This window comes from Lynx canadensis, chromosome B2 (assembly GCF_007474595.2).
Source record: "Lynx canadensis isolate LIC74 chromosome B2, mLynCan4.pri.v2, whole genome shotgun sequence".
In the NCBI taxonomy this organism is placed as follows: domain Eukaryota; kingdom Metazoa; phylum Chordata; class Mammalia; order Carnivora; family Felidae; genus Lynx; species Lynx canadensis.
Window position 1 is genome coordinate 17,837,063 of NC_044307.1, and position 24,069 is coordinate 17,861,131.

The 24,069-nt window shown below is 44.6% G+C and overlaps 1 protein-coding gene across 4 annotated transcripts in view; it reads right to left on the reverse strand.

The window, feature by feature from the left end:
• Nucleotides 1-24,069, reverse strand: part of GCNT2 (glucosaminyl (N-acetyl) transferase 2 (I blood group)) — an 82,995-nt gene that overhangs the window by 12,988 nt on the left and 45,938 nt on the right. The window contains exon 1 of one of the 4 annotated variants that reach the window (XM_030314866.1): nucleotides 16,919-18,539. The exons of the other annotated variants lie outside the window; for them this stretch is intronic. Within the exon in view, the coding sequence (XP_030170726.1) occupies nucleotides 16,919-17,843 (925 nt within the window). The 5' untranslated portion in view covers nucleotides 17,844-18,539. Of the gene's footprint in view, nucleotides 1-16,918; nucleotides 18,540-24,069 lie in introns of those variants that run through there. 4 annotated transcript variants of the gene reach the window in all.

A 24,069-nucleotide genomic window follows, 5' to 3' on the forward strand; every position in this document is an offset into this window, starting at 1 on the left:
GTTGGGCAATCTCTATAAGACATCACACACTAATCTTCAAAACCTCACGGGGTTTTGTTAATGTTAAATAAAATAATGTATGTGTTGTGCTTAGCACAGTGCCTGGCATACTTAACAAAATAAATGGTTGAAAACATAACCTATTAAAATCATGGGGACAGGGTAGCTGTGGCAGAGATGGCTTCTTTACTATAACCAGAAGCAAGTTTACCAACTTCGGCGCTACTGACATTTGGGCTGGATAATTTGGGCTCTGGGGACTTTCCTGAGCACTGGAGGATGTATATATACCAGCATCCCTGGCCTTTACCCACCGGATGCTACAAAGCAGTCCCCATCCCTGTGCCTCCTACTCCCCACTCCTCACCCCCCACCCCCGTGACGACCCAAAACGTCTCCAGATGTTGCCAAATGTCCCCCAGAGGGCAAAACTGCCCCTGACTGAGAGCACAAAATTGTCCACTATTAATAAAATCACGAACAAATATTTGCATGTAAAATGACCATATAGTTTTTAGTTTATAAAACTTTCTTCGATGGTACTTTTATATTTTTAATGAGTTTATTTACATACCTCTGAGACTTAATTGCTTTGCTGACCTAGGAATTGTACTTGTGAATATTTTAAGAATAAAGCAACAAAAGAAAAAGATGCACAGTGTTCAGTGGTGATTCGCTTTCACAACAACAACAACAAAATCGAAAATTATCTAGGAAGCGGGAAATGTACCGTTAAATAACTTGTAGCCTTTTTGTCTCATTGTTAATTACGTTCATATTTAGCCATAAAAAGATACAATTTTGGTTGTTGTTCATTAATCACTTAGGATCTGTAACACACAAACTTACTAAAAGAGATCCTGCTTTGTTTCAGGTGGATGTTTTCTACAGCTCTGCAGTCTGAGACAATGGCATAGTATCCTTAAAACAACATCACCGCATTCAGCTCAGATAATTGCCAACAAACTGACTCATCTTTGGTTGTAAAAGGAAAAGATGAAATGAGTAAAGGAAAAAAAAACCCCAGAATTGTATTTTATTTTTTTTTAATGTTTATTTATCCATCCTGAGAGAGAGAAAAAACCGGAGGGAAGGGCAGAGAGAGAGGGGGGGAGGTGGAGAGGGAGGGAAGAGAGAGAGAGATAGAGAGAGAGAGAGAGAGAGAGAGAGAGAGAGAGAATCCCAAGCAGGCTCTGTGCTATCACAGCCCTACACTGGACTCGATCCCAGGACCCTGGGATCATGACCTCAGCCAAAATCAAGAGTCAGATGCTCAACCGACTGAGCCACCCAGGTGCCCTTAAAAAAAACCGGAATCTTAGACTCAAAAGGCTTTTAGAAATTTTAGTATGTTTCAATATTTTAATATATTCCTTCTCATTGGCATGCCATGTATACTAGAGCCTAGGAAATTTAAGTGAATTGCCCAGGAGTGTGGATGTGCTAAATACCTTGTTGATTTTGTTTCAAGATAATTCACCCAATTATTCAGTTTTCCCGAATGCTTCCTATGCTCTAGAATAGATGCTGAGGGTAGAGCTATGAACGAGATGTCCTTGGAGCTGTTGGCCTAGAGTATTCAGAAATTATTTATTTATTAATATTTTTCTGAGTAGCCCGAACCCTCCCCTCAAGAGGGGAGGTGTCGGATTACTTTGAACTGTCTGCCCTGTGTCTGTTTTTTCAAGCCACTTGGAGATGCTAAACCCACCAACCACTCATCCCCGACAAACGAAAGCAAATTCACACTTGGCCATCATCCCAAACCTCTCCTGTGGGTGCCCATTCTACCCCTTACTAGAATTCTGTCTCCTGGCTCCGTTTCTCATTTCACCGCTGCTTCTGCTCCCCCTGGACCCAGTTTAACATTTATCTCCTCTCCCAAGAGCTTGACTCTCAACTAGCATTTTTAATTTCCTGCTTTGGATGGTCGCTAATCAAGCAGCTCGCCCCAGCGAGCTCCCCAGAACCGAAATTATAGATCACATTCAGGCCACTCGGACCACATTATAGGTCACATTCAGGCCAGGGCGATGCCAGAATACTGACCATGACGCAGAAGGACTGTTGCCATCTTGTCCCCAGACTACGAACAGCAAACTGGCCGCTCACAGGCCACATGCGATCGATCGTAGGCCTGTTTGGTTCGACCCTCACAGAAGTGTGGGTTGAACACTGAAAAAGAAAAAAAAAAAATTCCCCACGGAAGTTTAGATTGCCAGTGTCCCTCGACAACAATTCACTGGGGCTTTGAGAAGCCAGGGATTCTCCTACTGCCCTGTTCCCCACCATGCTTCACTCACTCATATTGTCTAGCTGGCCCTGTCAACGCGTAGTTTGTAAAAGTGGGTTCCCAGACCTCGTCTTTCACATTGCCCACCTCATCATGCATCGCTGTCCACGCACACCTGGCGGTCCCGCCACCCTCGGGGGAATTCCTAAATTGGTCTCCCATTTTCAGCGGTCAGGGGTAAGGCTCAGACATTAATGTTTTTCAACACGTCCCCCTAATCTTAAGGTGTAGCCAGGGTTGAGAGCACCTGTTTTTCACAGAATGTTTTATTGAACATCCCTTCATAGGGGTCAGACTTTTTAGCTTCTAAAACGCCACGCGTTGTGCCTCAGTAAGGAGAGATTTTCTTTTTCACCAAAGAAAGCAAGTTAAAGTTTTAGAGGCTCTAAAAGTACAGAACACTGCAAAGGGACCAGTTATGTTCCAGGTGCCCAAAATTAGTCATCGTGGCACCTTTGCCTTGTGAATATTTCCTTCTTGTCCTCTTAAAAATATTATCCTATCGTTGGTGAAAAATTGAACCCTGGTTATGGGAATGGATCCATACAATGCGTAAAAGCACAAAGAACAAAACTGAAAAGTTAACACAAAACCCAACACCACACCATCCTACACCTACTGGTAACAACCATTACGAAAACATTATTTCACAAGAAACAACAAGCGTTGGTGAGGATATGGAGAAAAAGGAACCCTCTTGCACTGTTGGTGGGAAAGCACACTGGCACAGTGTCCTCAAAGGTTTAAAAATGGAACTACCTTATGATCTAGCAATTCTGCTACCGGGTATTTACCCCCCAAATGCAAACACATTAATTTATGCACCCCAGTGTTTATAGCAGCATTATTTATAAAGCCAAATTACAGAAGCAGTCCAAACGTCCATCAGTTGATGAACGGGTATATCTACATATGAAGGATTATTACTCAGTCATAAAAAAGAATGAAATCTTACCATATGCCATGACAAAGGTGGAACTGGAGGGTGAAATACTGAGTGAAATAAGTCAATCAGAGGAAGACAAATACTGAATGATTTCACTCATGGGGAATTTAAGAAACAGAACAAATGCGCCAAGGGAAAAAAAGAGAGAGAGAGAGAGAGAGAGAAATCAAGAAGCAGACTCTTCACTATTGAGAACAAAGTGATGGTCGCCAGAGGAGCAGGGCTTGGGGGGGTTGAATTAAATAGGGGATGGGGATTAAGGAGGGCACTTGGGATGAGCATCAGATGATGTATGGAAGTGTTGAATCACTATGTTGTACACCTGAGACTAATGTAGCAATGTATGTTAACCATGGGATTTTTTTTTTTAAAAGAAAAAGAAAACATTATTTCGTAAAGCATCTTCTTATACAAATAAATATTTCCATGTCACCTTAAGATTTCAACATAGCGGGGCACCTGGGTGGCTCAGGTCATGATCTCGTGGTTCATGAGTTCGAGCCCCACATCGGACTCTGTGCTGACAGCTCAGAACCTGGAGCCTGCTCCAGATGGTGTCTCCCTCTCTCTCTGCCCCTCCCCTGCTCGTGCTCAGTCTCTCTCTCAAAAATAAGTAAAAACATTAAAAAAAAAAAAAAAAGACTTCAACATACCTATTAACTAGTTGACTAACCTATATTGGATAATGATTGCAAATAACCCCACACAAGTGGCTTTTACCATTGAGATATATGGGTTGGGTTTCCTTAAATGAGTCTAGGCATTCCCTACGCACGTGTTTACTGCTTTCTAAGGTTTATCAATTCAAAAAATGGTTACCTTAGGACTGAAGTTTTATTAGATTCTAGAAACTTGAGAGATTCTGTTATTTGCAGCATGTGAACATTAAGTACAGTAATTTTCTCTGTGATCTATTTGTTTAGATGTGTTTGTTTAGAGCTCCGTTCCCTTACATGATAAAGATTTCTCGTCAGGGCCATTTGCTATTGGAATCAACTGAGTATAGCATGCCCTGTATTGCTGTGTTGTCTGGGAAGAGGTTCTCGGCAAATCCATTAGACGAATTTTCGTCTTGCCCAGGACACAGGGCCTTCTTCACCTTCAAAACAAGGCACCAGGCTACACCCAGTTGGATGTACATCAAGAATTCATTTGCAAGTGGTAGAACGTTTCCTCCAATTCCTTGTAAAAGCAGCCAAATAAAAACCATGCCTGTTTAGGAGTCTTGTCTGATTTTAATCCCTATTTTCAACCCAAGACAGGTCCAGAGGAGCTGAAGGTCCCTGATAAGTTGCATTTGTTGCTGCACGTACTGGGGTGTATATACAGGTTGCCAATTCTGGGAATTAAGTGCCTATCTATAGCAAGCCTAATCTTTTATACAGAACGGGACAAGTAGTTCTTCTGTTTACAGTACTCTTCTGCAAAAATGAGAAACATCTAAACAAACTTTCAAAAGAGAACGAACACGGGAGGAAGAGTCTTGGGATGTGCCCCGGATACATGGGGGAGGACCTCCCCCCCCACCCCTACCCTGCCACCCCCTCACCCCATGGAGTTTGCAGCTGTTTTTAGAAATACAGAAAGCCACAGAGTAGGCCTAGCATTTCTTCTGGAAACATCTCCTGAAGCTGAACATTTGGCTAAAAAGCACTGGGCTGCAATTAGAAGTTACACAGCAACCCAAAGAAAGGCAGAAGTAATTTATGGGGGTGGGGATGGTTGTCACTTTCGGAAGTGACCGGGGTTTTTTGGAGTACTAGCCTAACATGGGTTCTTGTGATGGTTACTCAGGTAAGGATCAGTTTGAGAGTTCAGTGGTCAATTCTAATAAGTGCAGTTTTGTCTATATGCAAAAGTTCAATAAAAAGTTTAAGAAAGTGGGGCGCCTGGGTGACTCAGTTGGTTAAGCGTCTGACTTAGGCTCAGGTCATGATCTCGTGATTTGTGGGTTTGAGCCCCGCGTCGGGCTCTGTCCTGACAGCTCGGAGCCTGGAACCTGCTTCGGATTCTGTGTCTCCCTCTCTCTCTGCCCCACCCCTGCTTGTGCTCTGTCTCTCCTTCTCAAAAATAAATAAAACATTAAACAAGTTTTTTTCAGTTTAAGAAAGTTATAGAATGTGTACGAAGGTGATAAAATAAAACGTGAGCCAAAGAAACGTTGGCCCCTTCAGTTCCTTGCCCTTGACTCTCGTCCTCCGCCCAGAGTCGTTTTAGGAATGGAAGTGCCAGTTTTGAGTTATCCAGCTGTGAGGTTTTGAGGCCTCTATTCTTAAGGACTCGATACTGGTGTTTTCATTTGTGCGGTCGTTATTTTCAGTATTTTAGAAACTCTGAATTATGGACATATTTAGATCAAGACCAATAACTAATATCCTTAATTCATAGTAAGAGATACACTCTTTTTTTTTTTTTAATGTTTATTTATTTTTTGAGAGACAGAGAGAGACAGAGCATGAGCGGGGGAGGAGCAGAGAGAGAGGGGGACAGAATCCGAAGCAGGCTCGAGGCTTGGAGCTGTCAGCACAGAACCTGACTCAGGACTCGAATTCACGAACCGTGAGATCACGATCTGAGCCGAAGCCGGATGCTTAACCGACTGAGCCACCCAGCTGCCCCAAACTCTTTGTTTTAATGTTTATTTATTTTTGAGAGATAGAGAGTGTGTGTGAGTGAGTGGGGGAGGGGCAGAGAGAGAGAGAGGCAGAGCATCCAAGGCGGCCTCTCTGCTGTCAGCATAGAGCCCAGTGTTGGGCTCGAACCCACAAACCGTGAGCCAAAGTCAGACTCTCAACCGACTGAGCCACCCAGGAGCCCAGTAAAAGATAAACTCTAAAGTCATTTACAAATCCAGACAAATCCTCTTCTGTATGAGTTTTTTTGTTTGTTTGACTTTCAGTAGGCTCCACGCCCAATGTGGGGCTTGAACTCATAACCTGGATTAAGGATCCCATCCTGCACTGACTGAGCCAGCCAGGTGCCCCCTGAATGAGTTCTGGTAAGAGATCATATTGGGATGTTGTGACGTGCTCATTAGGCTGCTCTTGTATGACTGACTGAAAGGACTCACAATGGAAGTTTTGTGAGTCGGTCATATGTGTTTCTGGAATAAAAGTGGAATTCAGTTTTGGTTATTCTTCCAATTAAGTTTGTGACATTCCCGCTATTTAAAGATCATCCTTGACTTACAATGGGGTTAAGTCCCAATAAACTCACTGTAAATTGAAAATATCCAGTTGAAAATACATTTAATACACCTAACCTATGGGACTTCAAAGCCTACCCTAGACTACCTTAAATATGCTTAGAATGCTCATATTGCCTACGGTTGGGCAAGCTCATCTAACACAAAACTTATTCGTAATACAGTGTCGACTCTCTCATGTAATTGATCGAGTACTGTATGGAAAGTGAAAAACAGAATGGTTGTGGGGCACCTGGGTGGCTCAGTCGGTTGAGCGTCCAACTTCAGCTCAGCTCACGATCTCACGGCTGGTGAGTTCCAGCCCCGCATCGGGCTCTGTGCTGACAGCTTGGAGCCTGGAGCCTGGAGCCTGCTTCAGATTCTGTGTCTCCCTCTCTCTCTGCCTCTCCCCTGCTCGCACTTTGTCTGAGTTCTAGAAAATCTTCCAGATCTTTGGTAGTAATCTCAGAAGCCTCTGCATCTTGGGAAACTGCCTTCTCCCAGAGCCTGTTGTCTCTTAATGCGGACAATTGGGTGGAATCAAAAAACAAAACAAAACAAAAAAACCCTGACAGTTTTTAATACTTACTAGGCACCATGCGGCATTTTCAGCAACTGATATTATGACACGTAATTTACTTATAACAGTAGTACTATTATCGTCCCCATTTTACAAATACAGAAACTGAAATTCAGAGTGATTACATAATTTGCCTCACATTGTATACACTAGGAATCTGCAAAGCTGCACTCGAAGCCAAGTAGTCTGGTTCCAGAGAGCCTCTTCCCTTCCCCCACAGTTCATACACGACCCAGCCTCTGTCTCGCTCAGCATTTATAGGCACGCCCCCCAAATACCCTCCAGAAACAAGGAGAAATGTGCTATACTAAAACAGCCAGGCAAATGGGGATATTGTGTTAGTACTCAGTACCCAATATCCTCATGTGGTCAGAATTTTATGGTACAAAAATCACTTCTCCCCACTGCCTAAGGCGATTGGCCTGAGTTTCATTAAGTCATGGCAGGAGTGGTAGCTGGCATCTAGACAAGAACACAGTGACTGTGACAAGGAGAGAAATTCACTGCCCAGAGGCCATTGTTCCAGTAATCCCACTGGAAGGGGGCGGGGAGGGATGGAATTGGTCATAGAATCACCAATGGCCAAGCTGGGAGCTACATTCTCCATTATCTTGTAAATCATCGGCATTGTCTCCATTTTACATATGAGTAAATTGAAGCCCATATAGGATAACGTAACTGCTCAAGGTCATACACCAGGTACCTGAAACCTAAGCCTGTCTGCCTCTAAAATGTTTGCTCCTTCCACTGCATGCTCCAGAGTTAAAGCAAAATAATGCAGGAAAACTTTTTTGAGATCACCCAGTTCAATTTCCTCATTTTATAGAGAAGGAAACCGAGGCTCTAAGAGATGAAGTGACTTGTCTAGGGTCAAACAGCTAATCAAGGACAAGAGGCTAGAACCTAGAAGATAATTTTGTAATGTGCATATGTAGGTCACTGGCCTTTCTTACATGGTTCAGTGGCTGGAGTCTGAAGAACCTATGTGTTCTAATCCTTGAGTGTCTTTTGGGGTCATCCAAGACCTCATCCTTAGAGGCCATCCAGAGATTCTTCCGGCTCTTCTACAAACATCTTTGAAGAGAAATACTAGCAAGTCACAGCCAATGCTGTGAAATGCATTATTCTCCAGATATACACATCTGTATGTGTATATACATATATATACATACGTATGTATATATACATATATATATACACACACACAGATGTATATATCTGGAGAATACATACATATGTATATATATGTATTATGTATTTGGGGGAGGGAAATTGAATCAGAACTGCCCAATATACAATTCTTATTTTTTAATAAATTCCCAAACACCTTCCCAACTGTCTCCAATGTCCTAAAACCAAAATTAACTGAGGCTCAGTTTGGTTAAGTCATTCGGCTAGTGTCCTACAAGCTGACAAGGCTGGGATGCCTAAGTCTGTATTCTCCCCTCCACACTGTCCTGCAAGATGAGAGAAACCTCGCACAAAGCTCAGAAGCTTGAAACCTGGGGAATCTCAGATTAAATGATATATGTGAAAAATTAACAAGATAATTAAACCCAACAGAGAAGGCTCTACAAGGACTTGTGATGGAAAATACATTAAGATTTAGCTGAAGGCAAAATTTTTCCTTCTGTCATTTCCAAAGTCAAACATACAGGGACTCATAAAATAGAAAGATGGTCAACTTGGCCTTTTTTTTTTTTTCCTAAATAGAGGAAGCAGTATACAGTAGCAACAAGAGATGAAAAAAAGCATGCCCATGAACACTGCCCATGAACAGTCTATGTCACCAATCAGCTTACTACTCTTAGTAACATTCTCTACCCATCTTCCCTACAGAAAGAGGGAGGCCAAGAGAATGGACATTGTTAGCAATCATTATTCTGACTCTTGCTTCTAATGCTTACAGAATTTGTAGATTCAGCTTTGTCCATTAAAAAAAATTAAAGAAGAAGAAGAAGAAGAAGAAGAAGAAGAAGAAAAAGAAACAGAAGAAGAAGAAGAAGAAGAAGAAGAAGAAGAAGAAGAAGGAGAAGGAGAAGAAACAAAAGAAGAAGGAGAAGAAACAGAAGAAGATGAAGAAAAAGAGGAGGAGGAGGAGGAGGAAGAAAACGTAGTCTGGTTGATGTAACATATCCTAAAAGTTTAAGTTGGATACAAAGAGTTTCACTTCTCAGCAAATCATTATTATGGGATACATAGAAAGCCTTAGCCTGGACTACTGGAATGTTATATTTCCTTTGAAAAGAAGCAGCTTACTCATTTCTGAAAACTGGAGTCTACTCCATGATTTTCTATAAATCGTGTTTTCTTGCTTTGAGTTTGTGTGGTAGTTGTCAAAGCCGGTCAGTGGGCACGAGAGGGTTATGGTGGTGTGTGTTGGTGAATTTCATGTTAGAGTTTATAAATTATCCCGGTGTAAGCAGCTAGGAGGGACGACGTCTGTTTTAACTTTGAGGAAGTTGAACGCCCAAAATGGGAAGGATGTGGCTGGGCCAGCAAAAACCTGCACAGAGTGATTGTGAAAAAGCTCTCATTTCTTTCAGGTCCTTGCCATGCTGATTTCCTTTCCTGAGAAATTATATTATGTTCCACATAAATACTGCCTTAAGTCCCTTCGGGTTCACGGTATGGCTTAAGAAAACAAAGCAACCTATGAATCCCAATCCCCGTTTCTTTCCCATGATGTGATTGCAAAAATAAAGTCCTGAAGACACTATCGACATCCTTTGAATTTTCGAGGAAATGCTTCTCACGGAGGATACTTCACAGTGTTGGTGGGAGGATGAAGTAAGCAGTGTTAGTAGTTTCAAAAATTACACCCAGTAACATTAAGGGAAATCAAAGTTAGAAAGAATGAGTACCCATCCCAGCAAATTAAGCTGGTACATGGTGGTGGAACTGTAGTGTAGACCCTGGTAAGAATATATTTAAATTTTATCTTATTGAGGATCCTCTTATTCCTACGTAGACAAACTTTTTTTTTTATTGTTATAATTTTTTTATTTTAGAGAGAGAGCATGGGAGTGAGGAAGAGGGGCAGAGGGAGAGGGAGAGAGAGGGAATCCCAAGCAGGCTCCTCACTCAGTGCACAGCCCAACATGGGGCTGGATCCCACGACCCCGGGATCGTGACCTGAGCCGAAATCCAGGGTCGAATACCCAATTCACTGAGCCACCCAGGCGTCCCTCAGTGGACAAATTCTTAACCTCTCACTTTACACTCAAGTTTTTCATTTCCTTCTCAGAACGGCTAAGAAGTAGCTGCTGTTACCATGACTGTAGAGATGAGAAGTTTGAGGTTAGGGTTACCCATGATCACCAAGCTAACAAGGGCAAAGCTAAAATTCATCAGCAGTTTTGCCTCGTCCCGAGCCCAGGGGATATTTGCTCAATACGAATACTTCCCAAACGTCAGTTATTTGCACATCACTTTTATAACAGCCACTATAATGCAACCAGCATCACGCTTTTCCTTACATAGGCTCGCTTTCCTTTTCCCTGGTGACTGCCTTTTTTTCACAGTCAAGGAGAACCTCTGACGGAAATGAACAGAACCAACATTTGCTGCCAATCTAAAAAGGGGCCAGTGTCTGTAAAAGATGGTCTCCACCAGTGGTTCTCAAAGTGCGCTTCCTAGACAAGAAGCATCAAGTCACCTGGGAGTTTGTTGGAAATACAGATTCTGGGGCTTGCCCCAGGCCTCCTGAATCAGAAAGTCTATGCGTAGGGCTCCGCTATCTGTGTTCCAACAGGCAGATCCTGGGAGTCTGTCTGAGAACCACTGCACTGTATACATTATCTTATTTAATACTCATAACTGCTCTGGGAACTAAGTGCTATGCGTCATTCCCGTCATCGCAGATGGGTAAACTGAGGGTCAGCAGACACTAAAACCAGCAGCACATAGTTAGCAAATAAGGGCAGCCAGGGCTTAAACTCTGTTTGTCTGGCTCCAAAGCCTTTTCAGAGTATCACCTCGACTCAAAGGGGGATGGAAGGAGATGCCGTTGTAGTGGTTCAGAGAAATGGAGTTGAGACATTTAGGTTAAGAAGATAATTTTGACATTGATTATACATCTATTATGGCTTTGATACACAAAATAGTTTATTTTATTGCTTAAAGGGTCATTGAAATGCAATACTATGTTTTTGTTTTAAAAAAAAAAAAGGCAACTGCTGCTTCTAGAAAATATTTGTCTTGGTCGAGATGATGCCAGGTTGAAAATTGGAAAAAATGGTCTTGCCACTTCTAAAATGGATGCTGTATTAATCCTTTGTGCTCGAATAAAGTCACATTAAGTTCAGCTTAGTGAATGTTTACCAATCATAACGGTATTTATACTTAATTAAATCTTCATATATACTTTAATCCAATTGCTTTTGTCTTGCAGAATGTTGTTCTAGAGATTAGGAATTAAAAGCTAACCGAGAGCAGTGTTTCTGCATTCTTTCCTTCACGGGGGTGGGGAGCAAAGTATGTTTGGGCACAGATTCCCCAGTAAAGATGATCCAAATATTATAGCATCACCAATGACCGGAAGCATCATAAATGATCCTTCAACTGCCTACAGCTTCGGCATAGCTCAACTATGTAGATTGTATGCAACCTGTCTAAAGTTTCTCTACTAGGAACTCAGCACGTTGTGATCCAGACTCATCCATCAGTCTAGGTACTCAAGAGCCAGAGTGAATTGTAAATTTTCAATCTTCCCCCAAATTTCTGGTCCTCAAAGGGTCTAGGTTTCCTCCATGAGGAAACACAAGCCAGAAGGCCCAAACCACCAACACAATATTTTAAAAATCATGTCCAAATTTATTACGCGTATTTAATATTATGATCTGGCTATACAAACGTAGTATCGTTTTAAAATTCTGTTATATGGATAGGAACCCATGGAAGTTTCTGATTTATACAATTTTTCCTTCAACCAGAATTTACCTCCATATTGATCAAATAAGTGTCAGTGTGGATTTTCATCTGGCCGCAGACACACACAAATAGCTGTATGGTAGAGCTGACTGTTCTTTTTTTTTTTTTTTTTTTTTTTAATTTTTTTTTTCAACGTTTATTTATTTATTTGGGACAGAGAGAGACAGAGCATGAACGGGGGAGGGGCAGAGAGAGAGGGAGACACAGAATCGGAAACAGGCTCCAGGCTCTGAGCCATCAGCCCAGAGCCTGACGCGGGGCTCGAACTCACGGACCGCGAGATCGTGACCTGGCTGAAGTCGGACGCTTAACCGACTGCGCCACCCAGGCGCCCCAGAGCTGACTGTTCTAATGACATTTTTGAGACATGATCCTACCAGTCCATCAATATTTATAATTCTCGGTCGGTCACCGGCATGACTGAATGCATCCTTTGTGGTTCTAGAAACTGATTTCTAAACTTAGGCTGATGTACAGAGAACACAATGCATACTTTGAAAAACACTGGGACTGACCCAGCCACGCCCAGATTTAAGGGCCCGGTAGGTAACCTTTCGGGTAGAGAACACCTACCTTCTAAATAGCTCAGTGTTTACATCTGCTGGGAGCGACACCTGGAGAAATGTTTCAAGTTTCTATTGTCTTTTCTTAACCTTTCATTTCCTTATACCCGTGTTTCTTTCCCCCTAATCCAGTAGCGAAGGAGCAGCCCAGATCAAATGAAGACAGGAGAAGCCCACTGCACGAAAGGGGAGCAGGCCAGGAATCTAACAGCAATACTAACAGCGGGGCTGGAGGGGCGCCAAGTTGGGGGAGAAACTCCAAGCAGGCGCACGTAAGATGGAAACGAACTGCGGGCGTCCAGGTAGGGAGCAGGTGCTTTCTCTTGGAATCAGATGCGACTGCATGATGGGCCCGGGGTGGCTACCCGGAAACCAGATTTCTTACGGAGGAACTTTGCCCTATGACATTCTGACTGGAACTCCGAGGCTTGCCAGTTCTACAAGGTCTTTCTGATACTTTTATCTTCTTCACTGATACCACTGTTGGCCTAGCTCTTGTGGAATTATACCTCCATGCGGTATCTTACCTGCCATTTCTCTAACCCTTACTATCAAAAATTATGCCACCCCTTGTTTGGATCCAGGTGACAAATTGCTTCAAAATAAGGAAAACTTGGGGCGCCTGGGTGGCGCAGTCGGTTAAGCGTCCGACTTCAGCCAGGTCACGATCTCGCGGTCCGTGAGTTTGAGCCCCGCGTCAGGCTCTGGGCTGATGGCTCAGAGCCTGGAGCCTGTTTCTGATTCTGTGTCTCCCTCTCTCTCTGCCCCTCCCCCGTTCATGCTCTGTCTCTCTCTGTCCCAAAAATAAATAAAAACGTTGAAAAAAAAATAAGGAAAACTAAAGCGTTTAAGTCAAAAGCAGCTTCCTAAATGTCGGCCGATGATCTGTGCAAATAAAGAACGCATTGTGTCGTCCTTTGTTTCTCACTTACAGACAGTAGGGGACCTGCTATAAAGATCATTTTTCTTCGTCTGTGTATTTGTGGGAGAAAAAGAGTATATGTGGGGGCGCCTGGGGTGGTTCAGTCGGTAGAGCATGTGACTTGATCTCGGGCTTGTAAGTTCGAGCCCCACATTGGGTGTAGGGATTTCTTGTAAATACATAAATAAATAAATAAATAAATGGACAAAATACTATTAAAAAAAATGAACAGACAAAACAAAACTCATAGAATACAGAGATGGGTGGTTATCAGAAGGGAAGGGGTCTGGGGGTGGGTAAAACGGGTGAAGGGGGTTCATTGCATAACGACAGGTGGTAACCAGACTTCTTATGGTGGTCACCTCGTAGTGTGACCATAAATCAAATGATTATGTTGTACACCTGCAACTAATCCTATGCCAATTTTACCTCAATTAAAGAGAAAAAGGATGTGTACCGTTCTCCACGCATGATGTTTCATTAATTTTATTGTCTGTAAACGTAGTAAAATATCTCTGGAAGGATACAGAAGGAAGCAATCTATCAGGAACTGACGGAGTGCAAAATAAAGAGATCTGGCACCTTTTGAATATATTTCCTGTTTTTTAGAAAGCTAACTTAAAAAAAAATGTTTTAAAAACAGGGGCAGATATTCAGAAAAAGAAAAAAACAACTACAACAACAACACATTTTTTGAGTGGTGGAGTGGGGGGAAATGAGTCCAATATACTAAAATTCTAAATCCGGAAACAAACTCCTTGAGGTCATGTCTGTCTTCTTACAAAAGGCACTCTTGGTCCATGGAACAGTAGTTGGTACAACTAAGGGCTAAATAAATATTTGTTGACTGCTAAAAATATAAATGTCAAAATGTTCTACTAATTTTTGAAGACTTCTATTCACTGTGAAGACAAAGTCTCGATACACTTCACAGGGACTAGGTTCAAAGTCTCAGCCTGCTTGTTCCTCCCCCCCCCCCCCCCCCCACCCCAGCCTTTTGTAAGAACACTGGCCATTTCCACTGGCTCACAGAAGGAAGAGCCAGACCAAAGCCTGTTCCAGATGGGGACTGGGGAAGCTGTCACAGAAGCCTGTGTGGGGTTGGCCATCAGTTCCAACAAGGACACCTTCCCATGACTCCAGTTAGCACAGCGGCCCTGCTAAGCCTCAGCGTGTTCACCGTGTTCCAACACGCGCACACACACACACACACACACACACACACAGACTCTCTCTCTCTCTCTCTCTCTCTATTCCTGTTAACCTTATTTCCAGCTTAAAGTGGTCAGCTGGAACTTACCTCCATGGCCCCTCATTTTTTTCCCCCACCCTTCCCCTGTCCTGTCTCCCTTCTGGGATTCTACAGGGAATTTGCTTCAGATATACAGGAAAGATGAAATGACTATTCCCTCCTTTGCTGGTGCAAGTTCAAACTTCAGGTCACACAAATCCAGGATTAGATCCCAGCTTTGCTTGGACAAGCCGTGTAAAGATGAGCATATTACTTCAGTCTCTCTAAACCTCCTTTTCTTCCTCTGCTCGTGAGGATTACAATGATCATTTCTCCTAATTAAAAGAAAAGATGGGGGCACCTGGGTGGCTCAGTAGGTTAAGCAACCGACTTCAGCCCAGCTCATGACCCCGCGCTTCGTGGGTTCGAGCCCTGCGTCGGGCTCTGTGCTGACAGCTCAGAGCTTGGAACCTGCTTCAGATTCTGTATCTCTCTCTCTCTCTCTCTCTCTGCCCCTCCCCTGCTTGCAAAAAATAAATAACCCTATTTATTTAGGGTTAAATAAACCCCTGTCTCCAAAAAATAAATATTTAAAAATTAAAAAGAAAGAAATGATGAAATACATACCTCTGCAGCAAACTATACCAACAGAAAACAATATTAGACACCACGTATCATATATTTACACATTTTTTTTTAATTTTTTAAGTTTATTTACTCTTGAGAGATAGAGACAGAGCATGAGCAGGGGACGGGGAGAGACCCAGAATCGGAAGCAGGCTCCAGGCTCTGAGCTGTCAGCACACAGCCCAACGCGGGGCTCGAACTCATGAACCGCGAGATCATGACCTGAGCCGGAGCCGGACGCTTCACCCACCGAGCCACCCAGGCGCCCCTGTTTACGTGTGTTTAAGACAGTCGTTTGTAAATAATCAGGATGAACACTCACTACACTATGATACTGTTGGTTTACTCCTGCTCCTACAAGTCTGTGTGATCTGACAATTTAGCAGCTCATTGGATAGCGTATGTCTCTGTTCCCAGTCCCCTTGCCAGTCCTCTTTCTGCCCTGAGTAGACTTTTGAGACCATGACTCCAGTCCGGCTCTGAGGAATGCGGAGTGATTGAGAAAGGAGCAACCATATCAATCTACTTCAGAGATGAAGGTGGCTTCCAACCACGTTCCAATGTGTCACCGGCAGTCCTACATGTAAGCGCAGGGAGTGATTTCACACACAGCAGGCACCGGGCCACCCTCGCACAGGGCTGGTACCCATAGCCAGGCTGGCACAACAGTGGAAACTAGTCGATGGAGGCATCACCAGGAACAGGTGGTGCAGGCCACACAGGTGTTCTCAGGCAGCATATGGAGAACAGAACTTCGAAAAGATACTCAGTCCTGAATCAAAGAGGGAATTGCGTTCTGTTTTCTGCCTTCAGTCGCCCGGCACCCCTTGGGCCCCTTTCCAGATTATCATAAACAATGGAAAAGACTTAACAGTATATAAAGCCAAGCGGCTGCAAACTGGAATTTCTAATAATCTGTGGCTTGGAAATTGAGAATTTACTTTGGATCGACCCCCGCTGTTGATCAACTCTGTCTATTCCAACTCATTTTACCCGGTTCTTCTAGGCAACACCGTACCAGACCGCTCGTGTTGAACCCAGTCGGTCGAGACCTGGGCACTTGATCAGATCTCAGACTAGAGACATTTCACTGAAGAGATCATTTATCAACATCCAAAGATTCTAAGATTCGAAAAACAGCCCATCGACTTGGAGCATTGACTTTGAGGATCAGTGTTAACACCCCGTAACATGCTCTGAAAGAAACACTACCTATTAGAGCTCATACATTCTAGACTGCTTATGAAAAATCAATTCCATCACGTTGTAGCTGTGCTTATCCAGAAAAGCATGAAAAGCATTCATTCACAAGACTGAGCTAGCACATGTCGATTATACCTCAGTTAAAACAAAAGCAACAACAAAACACTGAGCTACAAGTCGGTTACTATGTGATACATGATCAAAACAGACCAGACCTCCCATAGTCTGCATACTTCTTAGATCACCATATTGCACATAGTTACAAGACGACAGAGCTGGCACTAAACTGTCACTAAAAATCAACCAGACTAAGAGTTTTCTAAGGGCTAACATTTTTTCCCAAATAATTTCAAATGGGTCTGTTCTCTTAGGAGCGTTCCATGTTAGTGGACTCAATCTATGAATAAGAAAACGTTGGAACGGCAACCGGCACCTACCTGGAATCCTGTTAAGTGTCACCCAGAAATGTTCGTCGGGGCTGTAAGTATCTTTTGACCAGTGTAGTAGATCAATGGCCCTTTTGTCATGGAAGACAAAGTTGACAAACTCTCTCGTAAGGGCCACATAGGCGGTGCCAAAGTAGATGGTCAGCTGATGTGGAGGCGAGGTTTTCAAAATATTAGTATTTTTCACAAAAGAGCCATCCTTGCCTATGTGCTCCTGGTGGACATACTTAGTCCGTTTAATTGCGTGATCCGGAGGCAGTACCCCCGGCGTAATGTTTTTCCCTTTAAATCCTTTCAGATACCGGACTATCTCCTTGTTGGTTTTCAGGGGGAAATCTTGCCCACACGTGTTGATGGCGTACCTCCATGGGACCTTGGAGGCCGCAAGGTCTTTTAGGCAATTCAGGTCGGCCTGGAGCCTGGAAATGCCTGCGTAGACCACAGGTTCTCTCTTTGACGCGACAAAAGCGTTTTGGAAGCAACTCAGTAACCGCCATACAGATTCCTTAAACTCAGCCGGGGCTTTCTCATCCACGTGAACACAGTAGACGTTCTGGGGCATATAGATAGCCCTGAAGAGCCTTTCAAAAGTGTCAAAGTCCTTATGGATGACCATGACATAAGCCAAAGGGAAAGCGACTTCTTCTTCCGACAGGGGGCTTGTGATGTAGTGATTCTGGATCAGGTAGTCCTTACAAGGGACGCTTCCCAAAGGGGATGGTAAGGTCTGCCCCCACAGAAAGGCTGACTTAGCTCCTAAGGCGTCATCACAGGCTTGCACTGGAGAATACCTGGGACTGGAACCGTTCACCTTCCCGAAACTCTTTGGCACGTTTAACTGGCTGCTGTAAAGGATCACCAAAATAACCACACAGAGCAGGATGAAAGCAAAACACCAATACCTCCAAAAGTTCATTATTTTCACTTCCTCGGGGAAGGGATCTCTCTCCAGGGATGGAGAAATGACCGGCCCCTGAAACCTCGGGCGCGAAGAGGCTGAACTGACGGCTCTTCGCAGTCTGGGATTTCGACAGCTTCGCAGCGGGCCGTGAGCGCTTCAAGCCTCGTCTACTGTCTCCCGGAGCGCGGCGTCCCTCCTCCGGGGCGCCGGCCGGAGAAGAAGCGATGCTCCCCGGGCTCGGCGTGCTCTTCCGACCCTGGGTGCTGAATCCCGGCCGCGCTCCGCCCCGCCCAGAGGCCCTCCTCATTTGCATACGGAATGCGAGTGGCGGATCCTTGCAAATTACCTACTGCATTGCATTGGAAGGACGGGTCCTTTACGCCGGGGCTGAGTCTCCCCGGCTTCACCCCGCCCCCCTCCCATCCAATCTATTCCGATACCATCTCCCTTCTCTTCCCAGGCTCCCCCCCTCCTCGCCTGGCAGAGTAAATGCTCCCACTTTGCCCCCCCAGGGAGCCCCGCGACCTGCTAGCCGCCCCGGGGAAACCACAAGGTTGAGGACCTCTGCCCCTCGGGTTTATTTGCTTCTCTGCCCCTCTTTTTTGCTTGTCAGTGTTGTTTCTACCTCTGGACATGCAGACACAGATAAGAAAAAAATGCACTTGTAACACGTGTTCAGCAGATTATCAGCTGCAAAAAAAAAAAAAAAAAAAAAAAGGAAAGAAAAAAAGAAAAAGAAAAAGAAAAAAGACTGGTGAGGTACGTGTTCCCCGGATTAAATCAGCCAGTTTCCCATGGTGTTATACGCCACCGAGTCTGTGGAGGCTATGGGAAGAGGGAAAAAAGCATCACCCTCTTGGGGTATGGCAGAAGGAACCTAGCGGTGACTGACTTGTAACATTGAAGGGTCCGTGTGGATGACACAAATCGTAAATGAAACAAACACACGTTAGTTTGCACACCAGACCGAAACGTGAGAGTCCTCGTTCCCAGAGAGAAAAGTTGGTTCCCCTTTCACACAGAGCTTCAGATAACTTGAGCTGTCAACACGGTATTTATCTACGAAATGTGGAGTGACTAGCCACTGGGTCTTTTGAAAAGTCTGACAGCTTCAGATTTGAGTTCATTTCACAGAACTCAAAGAAGTCTCCTTCCCACCAAGCCACCTCTCCCACTTCCTTATTCTGAAGAAAGAACAAAGGCTTCGGGGCCGCTGCAAAATTCCTGGAAGTATCACTCAGTGTAATTCAAGGGAGGCAGGAAGAAAGAGAAGCCCAGCAGGTCCGGTCACATTACACAGGGGTTGTCACAGCTCACCTGTGCCAGGTGCCTGGAGCACTCAGCAAATGTGGAGTGCCTTGTAGACCTATGAGGGCGGTAAGGACGCTTGTGGGGCAAAGGGACCGGTCCAACTACAAAATCCATTGTGACAGTCCCAGTGGTATGCTAAAAATGCCTGCGCCCATCTCCCGTCCCACCTGTCTGGGCAGGATCAGCTGCCTCTGTTAGGAAAGTGGTGGGGGCGCCTGGGTGGCGCAGTCGGTTAAGCGTCCGACTTCAGCCAGGTCACGATCTCGCGGTCCGCGAGTTCGAGCCCCGCGTCGGGCTCTGGGCTGATGGCTCGGAGCCTGGAGCCTGTTTCCGATTCTGTGTCTCCCTCTCTCTCTGCCCCTCCCCCGTTCATGCTCTGTCTCTCTCTGTCCCAAAAATAAATAAACGTTGAAAAAAAAATTAAAAAAAAAAAAAAAAGGAAAGTGTTTGGTGTATAATGCAGCCATCTCCTTGCCCCCTTCCTGTCCCACCCCTCTCCCCTTCCCCCCGACTCCCCAGCTTACTGTAATGGGCTGAGCTAATGAATGACAACAGTGTCACGGATGTGATGGATACGGATTTGGATACAGACCCGAAGAGTTGGCGGGGACCTTAAAGATATCTAATTAATACAACCCTTTATTTTACAGATGAGAAAACCGAGGCCAAGAAGAACATTCTTTTCCCAAGTCATTCAGCTGGAGAGAAGCCAGCAAGCTTCACTCTGCAGCTCCCTAGTCCAGATGCCGGAGCCAGTCCATTTGAGCCTCAAATCCCTGCTGGTCGCTGACCAGCTGTGAGACCAGGGTAAAGTTACTGAACCTCTCTGAGCCCCAGCTTCTTCATCTGTGAGATGGACAGTCACAGTGGTTTCCGTTTCACATGGCTGGGAAGAACATAAAAAGAGATGACTCTGGGGGCACCTGGATGGCTCAGTCGGACCTGCGACCGACTTCGGCTCAGGTCATGATCTCACAGTCCATGAGTTCAAGCCCCGTGTCGGGCTCTGTGCTGACAGCTCGGAACTTGGAGCCTGCTTCTGATTCTGTGTCTCCCTCTCTCTCTGCCCCTCCCCCACTCATGCTCTGTCTCTCTCTGTCTCAGAAATAAATGAACATTAAAAAAAATTAAGAAAAAATAGAGATGACTCTTGTTGAGGGTTTATGTTTATGATCATACATGTTCAATAAGCATTACCAACTATTGTTATTGTTTCTCTTTAGAAAAATATCCAACATCTCCTGACCTTGTTAATGAACTGATACTTTGACTTCTGTTCTTAGTAATGGCAAAGAGAAATTTTTACCCTCTTAAGGCTTTCCAGTGGGTTGCTTTATTTCTACTGAAACAGGGGAGGTTAAATTCCACTCTTATCCTTCCCCATCACTCTCCCCCTTCGCCCCAGACACAAAATAGAAATATGCTATAGGAAGGGAAGAATTGAATAGCCCATGTGGATGCCTTCACTTCCCTTCACTCTTAGTAGAGCCACGCCCCTTTCTGTAAAATACGTCCTTGGCAGAACTTTCTCGGAGAGCAGGAGTAGGGGAGGGCTGGGGTGGGGGGAGGGAATTCTGGGCTCTCATTGTAGGTTCGGGGTGGTTTTCCCCTCTTTTTGCCTTGAGCCTTGACCCTACAGTAGAGCCCCAATGGAATGCCAATACAAAGCAAACTCAACAAATCTTTCATCAGGATTTATTCAACGCAGATTGCAAGCAGGGCTTCGAGAGAGGCTCGATGTGATTTACAGCTCCAAACAGCACGACCCGGGAGATGCCTCTCTGGTCTGTCCTGCCTTATGTACAATGGTTTAGATGAGCAACGTGAGATTGCGAGGTGATGCCCTGCTAAGCAGTTAGCCCAGCGGGTAGGTTTGTTTTGCTTGGTATCTGTGGCAACTGCTCAGGCATTTTCTTCTAGCAAATAATTGGGGCGGGCTAAGCTGTTAACTTCCAACCAGTACATTATTTCTGCTCTGGTCACTGCAGTTGGCTTAACCTACTGCAAACTGTCATCAAGCGGGCTTTTTGTATGACCTTCCCCTGCCTCTCCGTACCCCAGGATAATCTTTAACATCACAAACGAGGAGATAGCACAGGAGGCAGCTAACAACACATCATCAGCTCAGCTCTGCACGAAAACACGAGGCGAGGCTACCTAAAGGTTTCTGAGAACACGGCGGATCTTTTCTCCCTTACAGTCACTGGGTTCTTAGTAACTTAGGAGCCATGTGTCTGCCCCAGCTGAGCCATGAGGGGTAAACGTGGAAGCTGGTTTGGTTCTCGGCAGGGGCAGGCTTGGAATCCGGGCCTGACTCCTTTCCAAGTGCTCATACCTCTCTACCACAGATCACTCCTCTCAGCTTAATTATTGCTGCTGGCTCACGACAACGCTTTTTGACGGGTCCCCTCATTTCCGCCAAATGTATACCATGCTGTGTCAGTCTGGCAACCCCAAATGATTTGGCTACGCGGGAGACACAGAAAATAAACAAGAAAGGATCTCCCAGCAACCAACGATCACAAATTTGTGGGCTGAATTCACACACGTGAATGTGTCGGGGAAGAGAAATGAAAATAGTAGGTGAAGCTGGAGGAGGAAGGGAAAGACAGGGCTGGTAAGTTCACAAGTGGCAGCTCACATTGGGTGAGGTGTCATGGACACAGAGGGAGGGTGGTGACCGCAGCGAAGAGCCTATGTCCCACCTAAAGCAAGCAGCTCCCTCTCAACGCTGGCCAATAATGCCACGCTGGCCACGGGGCCTGTAATTTTTTTTAATGTTTATTATTGAGCGACAGAAAAGGAGCATGCGTGGGGGAGGGGCAGAGAGAGAGGGAGACATGGAATCTGAAGCAGGCTCCAGGCCCTGAGACATCAGCACAGAGCCCGACGCAGGGATTGAATCCATGAACCGTGAGATCATGAACTGACTGAGCCACCCTGGCGCCCCACTCTTCAAATATTTTCAGAAGTGAGAAATCTGAATTTTACCCTTAAAAAAAATTCCCAGACTCTTTGAATGTGACCAAGTACTTAAGAAATTTTTAAGGGGCGCCTGGGTGGCGCAGTCGGTTAAGCGTCCGACTTCAGCCAGGTCACGATCTCGCGGTCCGTGAGTTCGAGCCCCGCGTCAGGCTCTGGGCTGATGGCTCAGAGCCTGGAGCCTGTTTCCGATTCTGTGTCTCCCTCTCTCTCTGCCCCTCCCCCGTTCATGCTCTGTCTCTCTCTGTCCCAAAAATAAATAAATGTTGAAAAAAAAAATTAAAAAAAAAAATTAAAAAAAAAAAAAAGAAATTTTTAAAACACAAGTGCATGCATGTACATGCACCCTGAAGGCTGCATGGAGCCTTCAAGATGCAAATTTATCATCTTTGTTTTAAGCATCAAAGGTCCTGTTCATGTGCGTTGAACCCCTCTCCGGTCTTAGGCCATGAGCTCTTAGTATAGTTGCATAGTCGTAACAAAGTTACTCAGACCTAAGCAGCTAAAAAGTCACAAATTCAAGAGGACCTGTCTGACTCAGTCAGTTAAGCGTCCACCTCTTGGTTTCAGCCCAGGTCACGATCTTATGGTTCATGAGTTCCAGCCCGGCATCAGGCTCTGTGCTCAGAGTGCAGAGCCTGCTTGGGATTCTCTGTCTCCCTCTCTCTCTGCCCCTTCCTCACTCATGTGCTCTCTCTCTCTCAAAAATAAATAAATATTGTTTTAAAAAGTCACAAATTAACAGAGGGATGTGGCACGGGGACACCCAGGCACCCTGTTGTCAGCAAGGTGATGGGCTGCGGGTGAGAAGGTTCAAGAAAAAATCCAGAAGCAGAGCACTTGCAAGACCATTCAGTTCAAGGATGGCTGCCATCCGTTCAGCTCAGGGACCATTTTATTACTGCCGATCAGTACCCCCAGCACTTGTAAATTATCAAATAAGTTAATGTCTATGAAAGGGTTTGACAATCATAAGGATCAGTGCAAACATTGGGCCAAGCAGACCGTCTCTGAAAACAAGCAGAGCGCTAACATTTAGTGAAAAGATATATAAACGTATTTATCTATCTTATGCATACCTGCTGCACATTCTATTTAAAAAGTCATTTGTGAAGGATGTTTATTCAGAATTTCTTTTTAAGTAACCAGTTTCTGCACAAAAGGGGAGGCTTTTAATTATTTAGCAATCACAATTACGACAAAAATTTTTCCCTGAAAGTATTAGGCAATTATGTTGACCACATGATTCTATGTCAGCATTTTTTTTTTCTATAAAGGGCCCCATAGTAAATATTTTAGGTTTGTGAGACATTTGGTTTCTGATGTAATAACCACTCACGTCTGCTACCGCAGCTCGAAAGTAGCCGTAATATGTGCCTGTGTCCTGTGAAGTCTTTATTTGTGGACACCGATATCTCAAGTTCATATAACACCCATGTCACTAAATAGTCTTCGTTTGGTTTTTTCCAACCATTTAAAAATGTAAAGTCATTCTCAGCTTGTGGAGAGTAAAGAAACGGGTGAGACTTAGCCCATGGGCTGTGTGTCATTTGGCGATCCCTGTTCTAGACTGCAATCGGGTTCCTCCAGGCCTATATTTTGCAATACTGGAATCTTTGCAATCACCTATAGATTCTGTATCTTTCCAGACAAAGAAATGTGAAATGGGGCCAATTACACCTGCCTGAAGCCCCTTTACATCCATCATCTGGGTTATAGTGCACAGCACTGGACTGTATGCCTCAGTTTCCTTCCTTCTTCTATAAAATGGAGGTATTAAGAGGACTGACCTTATGGGGCTTTAAGGAGATTTAAATAGGTTCAAGATATAAAAAGAGCTTAGAACAATGCCTTGCACGTAAGAATTACTCAACAAGTCTTAAGGCATCTCTCTGTTGCCAATCTTGGCTCACCCAGGAACATACCTGCCCCGTCTACTTCCTAGATA